Source organism: Mobula birostris, chromosome 2 (assembly GCF_030028105.1).
Source record: "Mobula birostris isolate sMobBir1 chromosome 2, sMobBir1.hap1, whole genome shotgun sequence".
In the NCBI taxonomy this organism is placed as follows: Eukaryota; Metazoa; Chordata; class Chondrichthyes; order Myliobatiformes; family Myliobatidae; genus Mobula; species Mobula birostris.
Window position 1 is genome coordinate 59714344 of NC_092371.1, and position 12280 is coordinate 59726623.

Sequence of the window (12280 nt, forward strand, 5' to 3'; positions counted from 1 at the left end):
AATGGTCAGCAGGTGAAGTAACATCTGTGGAGAAAGAAAAACAAGCCTTTTCTCCACAGTTGTTGACTGGCCTTCTGAGTATTTTCAGTTTTTACCATTTTCATTTCATAATTCCTATAGTTATTTTAATTTGATTTTGAAGTATGTGCAGTATGCTAATACATAGATTTCACTGAGAAGGGAAAGATCATGCAAAGATCAAAGAAATTAAGACTAGTACAATGTAAATTAATTAGTTCTAGCACTAGATGTATAAAAATAAAACTACGTTTAAAATGGTTGTTTGGAAAGAAATGAGTTAAAGTGACGGCATATGCATGACTTGACTGTTCATTTGGCCAGATGTAAATGCCACATACACATTGGTGTCAAACAAAAGTACAGAAATTACTGCTTACTAATACAGTTAGCATCTGAATGCTTGGAAATACACACAAAATGCTGGAAGAACTCAGCAGGCCAGGCAGCATCTATGGAAAACAGTAAACAGTCAATGTTTTGGGCCAAGACCCTTCATCAGGACTGGAAAAAAGAGATGAGAGGCTAGACAAGAAGGTGGGGGAAGGGGAAGAAGAAGTACAAGGTGGTAGGTAATAAGTGAAACCAGGAGGGAGGGGTAAAGTAAAGAACTGGGAAGTTGATATGTGAAAGAGATAATGGGCAGGAGAAGGAGGAATCTGATAGGGGAGGGCAAAAGACCATGGTAGAAAGGGAAGGGGGAAGAGCACCAGAAAGAGGTGACGAGCAGGTAGGGAGATAAGATGAGAGAAGGAAATGGGAATGGGGTGGGGGGGCAATTACCGGAAATTTGAGAAATTGATGTTCATGCCATCAGGTTGGAGGCTACCTCATGTGAAATGTAAGGTGTTGCTCCTCCAATCTGAATGTGGCCTCATCGCGGCAATAGAGGAAGCATGAATGCTTTACGTGCTAGTGCAAAATTCCTCTTCACTATTTTAATATAGACATTGGCCTCTTTTTAGATAAAGTACAATACAGGTAAATTAACAGATATTGGTAAGTTGTTCAATTTACTGAGTACAGGGAAATTTTTTTCTAAAACTGTCCACACAGATCATTACAATGGTGCATTGTGGTAGTACAATGTAAAATAACTATGCAAAAGAAAGTGCTACAATACAAAGAAATTTCAGTGAAGGTAGACAGTAAGGTGCTGGGTCACAATGAGATAGATTATGAGGTCCAGGATCCATCTTCTAACTGCAGGATAGTAGCTAAGTCATTGTATGAAAATGTCATTATTTGTAAGTTCCTTGCTTTAATTGTTGAGCTTGTAAAGTTTTTCCTGCATTGTGCATAATAAGATGATACATTGTAAAGAAATAGCACCGTTTATGATCAGCTTTGATTATTACCTAAAGACTGCAAACTGGAAAGAAAGTAGCAGTGTTATAGGGAAGGGAAGGAGTTTCTGACGAACTGGATAACCTTTTCAAAGATACTATCATAGCAGAATGGACCAAATGGTTTCCATCTGTGCTGAATGATGCTATGACCTTATTTTTATCAAGAATAGACAGTTGCTTATAGTGAGTGCTTTATTAGTTAATTAAAACGTTTCCCAAAATCCATCCAGTGCACAGAAACATACATAGTAATTCATACCTATTTATTTTTATATGCAAGGATTCTATTCAGATAACTACTTTCCACTTGCCACATCTATATAATAAAAAAGCACTGTTTATGTTACTTTGCTTATGAGCCTTCTGAATCAGGAGGCTGTGGACTCAAGTGGCAATCCGTAGACGAACAAAAAGATCTAAGCTGTAAAACTGAGGGAGTACAGAACTGGCAGAGGTAATTACTTTTAGATGAGATATTAATTGAATCTGCTGTCTTGTGAGGATGTCAAAGATCCTGTTGCACTACTAAAGAGAAGAAATAGGGAATCCTTCTAGTGTCCCAGACGGTATCCAACCCTCAGCCAACATGAACACCTCACCATTGCTGTTTATGGGAATCTCCCTCAAACAGCAATTGTAAGGTGTTCATGTTAGCTGAGAGGTGGATATTGGCTGGGACACTAGAATGATTCCCTATTTTGGTATGCTCAAAATGCCTGCTGTATTTTTAAAAATTACACCAGTGACAATACATCAATATTTCTGTTTATCAGCTATAAAGTACCTTGTGATGGACTGAGGTTGTAAAGTTTACTGTATAAATGCAATTTTGTTTTCAATATGTTCAGTCTTTTGATCTTTTATTAGTTTGTGAATTTGTTCATGTGTTGTTAGTAAAATACAGTTTTGAGCCCTTTCATTGTATTTCTCCAAAAAGCAGAATGTTGATCAGCTAGCATCAATGTGTTTCTATTATTATGGTGATTAGTCCTCTGCTATAACAAAATGAAATGCTTCTGCATTGCTTGAAAATGTGTAAAAAAGAAAACACATAGAATATTTGGCACTGAAGACACATTTTCCACATTCTCAGGCCCCTGGTTGCTTCTTCAGCAGATAAACTGGAACTCCAGGACTGCCTTGAGCACGGTAGAATAGCAAAGGTAAGCTTTGTACAACATGATTTCATAATTTAATCAGTTAAATAACAAATAGACATTTTGCTTTATTAAATTTCTCTAACACTGTGACTGATTTTTATTTTAAGGATCAGTGTATTAAAGTCTCCTCTCCCTGAAGCTGCAATTGTTCTGCTGAAATGTTTAGGTATTAATATAGAAAAGTACGGCTCAGAAACAGGCCCTTCAGCCCATCTGGTCTGTTTAAACGGCCATTAAACCATTTAAACTGCCTACCTTCATCAACCTGCACCAGGATCATTGCCCTCCATACCCCTACCGCCCAGGTGCCTATCCAAACTTCACTTAAATGCTGAAATTGAGCTTGTATGCACCACTTGCACTGGCAGCTTGTTTCACCCTCTCTCAACCTCCTGAGTAAATAAATTTCTCCTCATATTCCCCTTAAACTTTTCACATTTTGCCCTTAATCCATCACCTCTGGTTGTAGCCCCACCCAACCTCAGTGGAAGAAAGCTGCTGCTGCTTGCATTCATCGTATCTATACCCCTCATAATTTTGTACGCCTCAATCAAATCTCCTCTCAATCTTCTACGTTCTACGTCACAGATCACTCAGTGGGTGAGCATCTGGGGGACAGTGACCACCACTCCCTGGCCTTTAACATTATCATGGAAAAGGATAGAATCAGAGAGGACAGGAAAATTTTTAATTGGGGAAGGGCAAATTATGAGGCTATAAGGCTAGAACTTGCGGGTGTTAATTGGGATGATGTTTTTGCAGGGAAATGTACTATGGGCATGTGGCTGATGTTTAGGGATCTCTTGCAGGATGTTAGGGATAAATTTGTCCTGGTGAGGAAGATAAAGAATGGTAAGGTGAAGGAACCATGAGTGACAAGTGAGGTGGAAAATCTAGTCAGGTGGAAGAAGGCAGCATACATGAGGTTTAGGAAGCAAGGATCAGATGGGTCTATTGAGGAATATAGGATAGCAAGAGAGGAGCTTAAGAAAGGGCTGAGGAGAGCAAGAAGGGGGCATGAGAAGGCCTTGGCGAGTAGGGTAAAGGAAAACCCCAAGGCATTGTTCAATTATGTAAAGAGCAAAAGGATGACAGGAGTGAAGATAGGATCGATCAGAGATAAAGGTGGGAATATGTGCCTGGAGGCTGTGGAAGTGAGCGAGGTCCTCAATGAATACTTCTCTTCGGTATTCACCAATGAGAGGCAACTTGATGATGGTGAGGACAATAAGAGTGAGGTTGATGTTCAAGAGCATGTTGATATTAAGGGAGGGGAGTTGTTGGAGTTGTTAAAATAATTAGGATGGATAAGTCCTCGGGGCCTGACGGAATATTCCTCAGGCTGCTCCACGAGGCGAGGGAAGAGATTGCTGAGCCTCTGGCTAGGATCTTTATGTCCTCATTGTCCACGGGAATGGTACCGGAGGATTGGAGGGAGGTGAATGTTGTCCCCTTGTTCAAAAAAGGTAGTAGGGATAGTCCGGGTAATTATAGACCAGTGAGCCTTACGTCTGTGGTGGGAAAGCTGTTGGAAAAGATTCTAAGAGATAGGATCTCTGGGCATTTAGAGAATCATGGTCTGAGCAGGGACAGTTAGCATGGCTTTGTGAAGGGCAGATTGTGTCTAACAAGCCTGATAGAGTTCTTTGAGGAGGTGACCAGACGTATAGATGAGGGTAGTGCAGTGGATGTTATCTATATGGATTTTAGTAAGGCATTTGACAAGGTTCCACACGGCTTTTTCAGAAAGTCGGAAGGCATGGGATCCAAGGAAGTTTGGCCAGGTGGATTCAGAATTGGCTTGCCTGCAGAAGGCAGAGGGTTGTGGTGGAAGGAGTACATTCAGAGTGGAGGGTTGTGACTAGTGGTGTCCCACAAGGATCGGTTCTGGGACCTCTACTTTTCATGATTTTTATTAATGACCTGGATGTGGGGGTAGAAGGGTCGGTTGGCAAGTTTGCAGACGACGCAAAGGTTGGTGGTGTTGTAGATAGTGTAGAGGATTGTCGAAGATTGCAGAGAGACATTGATAGGATGCAGAAGTGGGCTGAGAAGTGGTAGATGGAGTTCAACCTGGAGGAGTGTGAGGTGGTACACTTTGGAAGGACAAACTCCAAGGCAGAGTACAAAGTAAATGGCAGGATACTTGGTAGTGTGGAGGAGCAGAGGGATCTGGGAGTACATGTCCACAGATCCTTGAAAGTTGCCTCACAGGTAGATAGGGTAGTTAAGAAAGCTTATGGGGTGTTAGCTTTCATAAGTCGAGGGATAGAGTTTAAGAGTCGCGAGGTAATGATGCAGCTCTATAAAACTCTGGTTAGGCCACACTTGGAGTAATGTGTCCAGTTCTGGTCACCTCACTATAGGAAGGATGTGGAAGCATTGGAAAGGGCACAGAGGAGGTTTACCAGGATGCTGCCTGGTTTGGAGAGTATGCATTATGATCAGAGATTAAGGGAGCTAGGGCTTTACTCTCTGGAGAGAAGGAGGATGAGAGGAGACATGGTAGAGGTGTACAAGATATTAAGAGGAATAGATAGAGTGGATAGCCAGCGCCTCTTCCCCAGGGCACCACTGCTCAATACAAGAAGACATGGCTTTAAGGTAAGGGGTGGGAAGTTCAAGGGGGATATTAGAGGAAGGTTTTTTACTCAGTGAGTGGTTGGTGCGTGGAATGCACTGCCTGAGTCAGTGTGGAGGCAGACACACTAGTGAAATTTAAGAGACTACTAGACAGGTATATGGAGGAATTTAAGGTGGGGGGTTATATGGGAGGCAGGGTTTAAGGGTCGGCACAACATTGTGGACCAAAGGGCCCGTACTATTCTATGTTCTAAGGAATAACATCCTAACCTATTCAATCTTTCCTTATAACTTGGGTCTATCAGACCAGGCAACAAATTTTCTATGCACTCTTTCGACCTTATTTGCATCTTTCCTGTAGGTAGGTGACAAAAACTGTACACAATACTCTAAATTAGGCCTCACCAATGTCTCATATAACTTCAACATAACATCCCATCTCTTGTATTCAATACTTCGATTTATGAAGGACAATGTCCAACGGCTGGATTTATGACCCTATCTAATTGTGATGCCACTTTCAGTGATCCCTTTGTTCTACTGCACTCCTCTGTGCCCTATTGTACTCTGTTAAGACCTACCCTGGTTGGTCCTGCTAAAATCCAACACCTCACACTTGTCTGCATTAAATTCCATCTACCAATTTTCAGCCCATTTTTCCAGCTGATCCAGCTCTCTCTACAAGCCAAGATAGTCTTCCTTATTGTCCACAGCGCCCCTAATCTTGGTGTCATCAGCAAATTTGCTTATCCAGTTAACCACATTATCATCCAAATTGTTGTTATCAATGACAAACAACAATGGACCCAGCACCGATCCCTGCGGCACTCCCACTAGTCAGAAGCCTAAAGTCAGAAAAGCAACCAACTAATGGCATTCTCTGGCTTCTCCCACAAAGTCAATGTCTAATCCAATTTACTATCTCCTCATGAATACCAAGCAACTGAATCTTCTTGACCAACTTACCTTGAGGGACCTTGTCAAATGCCTTGCTAAAGTCCATGTAGACAACATCCAGAGCCTTGCCTTCATCCACTTTCCTGGCAACTTCCTTGAAAAACTCTATAACATTGGTTAGACATGACCTACTATGCATGTTGACTATCTTAATTAGTCCAGGATATCTTCCAATAACTTTCCCACAACTAATGTCAGACTTACCGGCCTGTAATTTCCTGGATTTTGTTTAGCGCCTTCTTAAACAACAAAACAATATGGTTTACAGTGGAACAACATTGGCTATCCTCTAATCCTCTGGTACCTCAGCTATCACTACTGATGATTTAGATGTCTCTGTTAGGCCCCGACAATTTCTGAATGCCTCCCATAGGGTCCAAAGGAGCACCTTGTCAGGCCCTGATTTATCCACAGGACAGTAAACACCTCCTCTTCTGTAATCTGTATAGGGTCCGTGAAGTTGATGCCACTTTGCCTCACTTCTATAAACTCTGTGTCTGTCTCCTGAGTAAACACAGATGCAAACATTTTATTAAAGACAAACAACAGGAAGTCTGCAGATGCTGGAAATTCAAGCAACACACATCAAAGTTGCTGGTGAACGCAGCAGGCCAGGCAGCATCTGTAGGAAGAGGTGCAGTCGACGTTTCAGGCCGAGACCCTTCGTCAGGACTAACTGAAGGAAGAGTGAGTAAGGGATTTGAAAGTTGGAGGGGGAGGGGGAGATCCAAAATGATAGGAGAAGACAGGAGGGGGAGGGATGGAGCCAAGAGCTGGACAGGTGATTGGCAAAAGGGGATACGAGAGGATCATGGGACAGGAGGTCCGGGAAGAAAGACAAGGGGGAGGGGACCCAGAGGATGGGCAAGAGGTATATTCAGAGGGACAGAGGGAGAAAAAGGAGAGTGAAAGAAAGAATGTGTGCATAAAAATAAGTAACAGATGGGGTACGAGGGGGAGGTGGGGCCTAGCGGAAGTTAGAGAAGTCGATGTTCATGCCATCAGGTTGGAGGCTACCCAGACGGAATATAAGGTGTTTTTCCTCCAACCTGAGTGTGGCTTCATCTTTACAGTAGAGGAGGCTGTGGATAGACATGTCAGAATGGGAATGGGATGTGGAATTAAAATGTGTGGGCATTGGGAGATCCTGCTTTCTCTGGCAGACAGAGCGTAGATGTTCAGCAAAGCGGTCTCCCAGTCTGCGTCGGGTCTAGCCAATACATAAAAGGCCACATCGGGAGCACCGGACGCAGTACATCACCCCAGTCGACTCACAGGTGAAGTGTTGCCTCACCTGGAAGGACTGTTTGGGGCCCTGAATGGTGGTAAGGGAGGAAGTGTAAGGGCATGTGTAGCACTTGTTCCGCTTACACGGATAAGTGCCAGGAGGGAGATCAGTGGGGAGGGATGGGGGGGACGAATGGACAAGGGAGTTGTGTAGGGAGCGATCCCCTTCTCGCAATTCCTCCGTCTCCGCCGCATCTGCTCTCAGGATGAGGCTTTTCATTCTAGGACGAGGGAAATGTCTTCATTTTTTAAAGAAAGGGGCTTCCCTTCCTCCACTATCAACTCTGCTCTTAAACGCATCTCCCCCATTTCACGTACATCTGCTCTCACTCCATTCTCCCGCCACCCCACTAGGAATAGGGTTCCCCTGGTCCTCACCTACCACCCCACCAGCCTCCGGGTCCAACATATTATTCTCCGTAACTTCCGCCACCTCCAACGGGATCCCACCACTAAGCACATCTTTCCCTCCCCCCCTCTCTCTGCATTCCGCAGGGATCGCTCCCTACACAACTCCCTTGTCCATTTGTCCCCCCCATCCCTCCCCACTGATCTCCCTCCTGGCACTTATCCGTGTAAGCGGAACAAGTGCTACACATGCCCTTACACTTCCTCCCTTACCACCATTCAGGGCCCCAAACAGTCCTTCCAGGTGAGGCAACACTTCACCTGTGAGTCGACTGGGGTGATATACTGCGTCCAGTGCTCCCAATGTGGCCTTTTATATATTGGCGAGACCCGACGCAGACTGGGAGACCGCTTTGCTGAACATCTACGCTCTGTCCGCCAGAGAAAGCAGGATCTCCCAGTGGCCACACATTTTAATTCCACATCCCATTCCCATTCTGACATGTCTATCCACAGCCTCCTCTACTGTAAAGATGAAGCCACACTCAGGTTGGAGGAACAACACCTTATATTCCGTCTGGGTAGCCTCCAACCTGATGGCATGAACATCGACTTCTCTAACTCCCGCTAGGCCCCACCTCCCCCTCGTACCCCATCTGTTACTTATTTTTATGCACACATTCTTTCTCTCACTCTCCTTTTTCTCCCTCTGTCCCTCTGAATATACCTCTTGCTCATCTTCTGGGTCCCCCCCCCCTTGTCTTTCTTCCCGGACCTCCTGTCCCATGATCCTCTCGTATCCCCTTTTGCCAATCACCTGTCCAGCTCTTGGCTCCATCCCTCCCCCTCCTGTCTTCTCCTATCATTTTGGATCTCCCCCTCCCCCTCCAACTTTCAAATCCCTTACTCACTCTTCGTTCAGTTAGTCCTGACGAAGGGTCTCAGCCTGAAACGTCGACTGCACCTCTTCCTACAGATGCTGCCTGGCCTGCTGCGTTCACCAGCAACTTTGATGTGTGTTGCTTTTATTAAAGATCTCTTTTGGCTCCCCACATGGATTACCATTCTGATCTTCCAGAGGACCAATTTTGTCCCCTGCAATCCTTTTGTTCTCAGTATATCTGCATAATCCCTTGGGATTCTCCTTCACCTTATCTGCAAGGGAAAGCTCGTACCTTCCTTTATCCTTCCTCATTTCTTCCAGTGTTCTCTTTCATTTCTGATACTCCATAAGCATCTCATTTGTTCCTACCTGCCTATAGCTGCTATGCACATCCTTTTAACCAAGGCCTCAATATCTCTTGGATTCCAAGGTTCCCTACACTTGTTATCTTTACCTTTTATTCTGATAGGCATATACAAGCTTAATACTCTTAAAATTTCACTTTTGAAGGCCACCACTTACCAAGTACACCTTTGCAAGAAAATAGCCTGTCCCAATCCACACTTGCCAGATCCTTTCTGATACCATCAAAATTGGCTTTTCTCCAAATTAGAATTTCAACATGCGGACCAGGCCTATCTCTTTATATATTTACTTTGAAACTAATGCCATTTTGGTCACTGGATGCAAAGTTTTTCCCTGTACAAATGCCTGTCACTTGCCCTGTCTCTGTCATGGTTCAGTCCGTGAAGTCCACATTCCGGTTCACGGTCCGGTCCGTGGACTCAGGACTCCGGGTCTTCCAGCCGTCCCTTGTTTGAATTAATCATAGGCACCTGATTCCCATCTTTGGGCTTGCAATATAAGTAGCCTTGGGATTGAGTATGGGCTGCTGGTTTGTCTTGTCAGTCCCCCTCGGAGCAACTTGCTGATGGAAGGCCAGTGAAACCATTTGTGATCTCTAGGCCTGGTTGGAGGACCACTGCTTCATGGAGCCTTGTTACCACTTGTTGGAGTAGTCTTTGTGGTATGGATTTGGCTGTTTCCTGGACCAACTGAATGGCTGACAGCCACTTTGAGCTAGGTAGGGATCTGGCTGTTTCTGTAGCCAGCTGAGGTTGCTGGCTGAACTGAGACTTGGAGCTACCCCAGAGCAGCGATGGAACTGTCTGTTGTTCTTTGGTGTTAGTCTCTTCTTGTCCTTGCCTCTGTGGGGTAAGCCAGGCTGTTTTGCCATTGCCCTGTTGCGGGGGGGGTCCTGTCCTGTCCTGTCCTCTCGTCTGTGGGATAAGTCAGGCTGTTTTGCTGTTGCCCTGCAGAGGGATCTGTCTTGTCTTGTCCTTGCCTCTGTTGGGTAAGTCTGGCTGTTCTGCCATTACCTGATGGAGAAACCTGTCCCACCTTGGTGGGGAGATGAAGTTGTGTCCCGGCTTCTCGTAGGATGAGTCCTGGCTCTATGTCTATGTTCTGTCCTGTCTCATGTTTGTGTTGTGTTAAAGATGAGTCCTGGCTTGTCGAAGGATAAGTCCTGGCTCTATGTTGATGTTCAGTTCCCAGTCTGTGTCTCAAATCCAGTCTCTGAGTTATCAGCCTCTGCATTTCAAGATGAAGACCCCAAGCCAAGCTCAAGCTCCGGGAACCCTAGGCTCGACGATCCCGCAGCCAAGCTCCGGGAACCCTAGGCTCGACGATCCCGCAGCCAAGCTCCGGGAACCCTAGGCTCGACGATCCCGCAGCCTGTCTCCAAGCTCAGGCCTCTAGACCCCAGCCACGTCCTGTCCTGAAGCCATGTCAAGTCCTTGCCTGGTTCTGGGGTCCGAGCCCAAGGCAAGACCCAGGTTCTGGGTCCTTGTCCAGACTCGGAGTTGAAGCCTTGTCCCCTAGTCCATGGTTCCTAGTCCTGGTCCCGCTTTCCCTAGCCCAACTCTGCGTTCTTGTCCCTGCTCCTTGCCTGAATCCTGTCATATCCCTACTCTAGTCCTGTTCCTTGTACTTCAGTGTCTGTGTCTTGCATTTGTCTGTTTCCAGCACCCTATTGTGACAGTCTCATTCTCTAATAGCAGGTCAAGTATTGCGCACTCTCACGCGGGGACTTCTCTGTACTGATAAAGGAAATTTTATGAACACATCTGATAAATGCTATCCCATCTAGTCCTTTTACACTATAGGGTTTCTAGTCAATATGTGGAAAACTGTTTCTTGCAACAGTTGGTGATCTCTTGACAAGCTTGTCCCTCTAAGTCTCTCAGACTGTTGGGTGGTCTGCAATATAGCCCTATTCATGTGGTCATATCCATCTTATTTCCCATTCCACCCATAATGCCTCACCAGATGAGTTCTCTGGTCTGTCTTGATGGAGCATTGCTGTGACATTTTCTGTGAGTAGTAGTAATTCTTCCTCCTCTAATCCCACCTGTTCTGTTGGGTGTGAAAGAACAGAACCCTGGAATATTGAGCTGAAGGTCCTGCCCCCTCCTGCAACCAAGTCTCACTAATGGCTACAATACCATAATTCCATGTATTGATCAATGCTCTGAACTCATCCTCCTTTCCTATGATACTTGCATTGAAATATACACAGCTCAGGACCTCAGTCACACCATGCTCAATCTTTTGATTCCTGACTTCGTCTGAAGTCTTACCAAAATTCAAAGTAGTTCAAAGTGAAATTTATTATCAGAGTACATACATACATATAATGCCGCGATTCTTTTAACATCTGTCTCCACAACCTGTCTACAAACTGTTCTGGCACGCTGATTCCCATCCCCCTGCAACTCTAGTTTAAACCCCCACCATGCAGCACAAGCAAACCTTCCCACCAGGTTATTAGTCTCCGTCCAGTTCAGGTGCAAACTTGCCTATTCTGTACAGGTCCTAACTTCCCTTGAAGAGAGCTGAATGATCCACATGTAGCAGTCCACACATATTCATAGCTTTGACTTTTTTTTCTTTCTGCTGCTTAAGTCCCAGGATAATTCACCTTGGTCAAACTTAGCAATTTCAGTAAAGAGATATAAAATTCCAAAGAATCCGTGAATGGGCAGAACCAATCTAAATTAATGTAATCTGAGCCCTGGGAACAGTAGTTAGCCCTTTCCCCTGATAATGCTTGTAAATACAATTCTCAGTTTGGATCACTGTCATCCCCGATTTAAGAACCCTAACTTACAGACAACCATATATTATGGGAACTTGTACATATGAGTTTCTATAATATTATTAAGTTCAAACTAATCCAGCGAAACTCGGCTGGCTGGCTTTGGAACTGGCTCACCCGCAAAAGGCAGAGGATTGTAGTAGGTGAAACTTATTCTGCCTGGAGGTCCATGACTAGTGGTCCCCACAAGGGTCTGTTCTGGAACCCCCTACTCTTTGTGATTTTTTTTTTTAATTAATATATAAAAAAAAATGACTTGGCTGAGGAAGAGAAAGAGTGGGTTAGTAATTTTGCAGATGACATGAAGGTTGGTGGTAGTATGGATAGAAGGTTGTTGTAAGTTACAATGGAACACTGACAGGATGCAGAGCTGGGCTGAGAAGTGGCAGACTGAGTTCGATCCAACGACCAGTTAAGTTATACACTCTGGAAGGTCGAACTTGAAGGCAGAATACAAAGTTAACAGCAAGATTCTGAGCAGTGTGGAGGGACAGGGGATCTTGGGGTCCAAGTCCATAGATCCTGCACAGGTTGA

At 44.8% G+C, this 12280-nt stretch overlaps 1 protein-coding gene across 3 annotated transcripts in view; it reads left to right on the top strand.

Annotated features, from left to right (window-relative positions):
* dnmt3bb.1 (DNA (cytosine-5-)-methyltransferase 3 beta, duplicate b.1) overlaps positions 1 to 12280 on the top strand; it is a 267878-nt gene that overhangs the window by 243848 nt on the left and 11750 nt on the right. For all 3 annotated transcript variants that reach the window (XM_072241847.1, XM_072241850.1, XM_072241849.1), the window contains exon 20: positions 2461 to 2530. In XM_072241847.1, coding sequence (XP_072097948.1) covers positions 2461 to 2530 — 70 coding nt within the window. The remainder of the gene's footprint in view (positions 1 to 2460; positions 2531 to 12280) is intronic.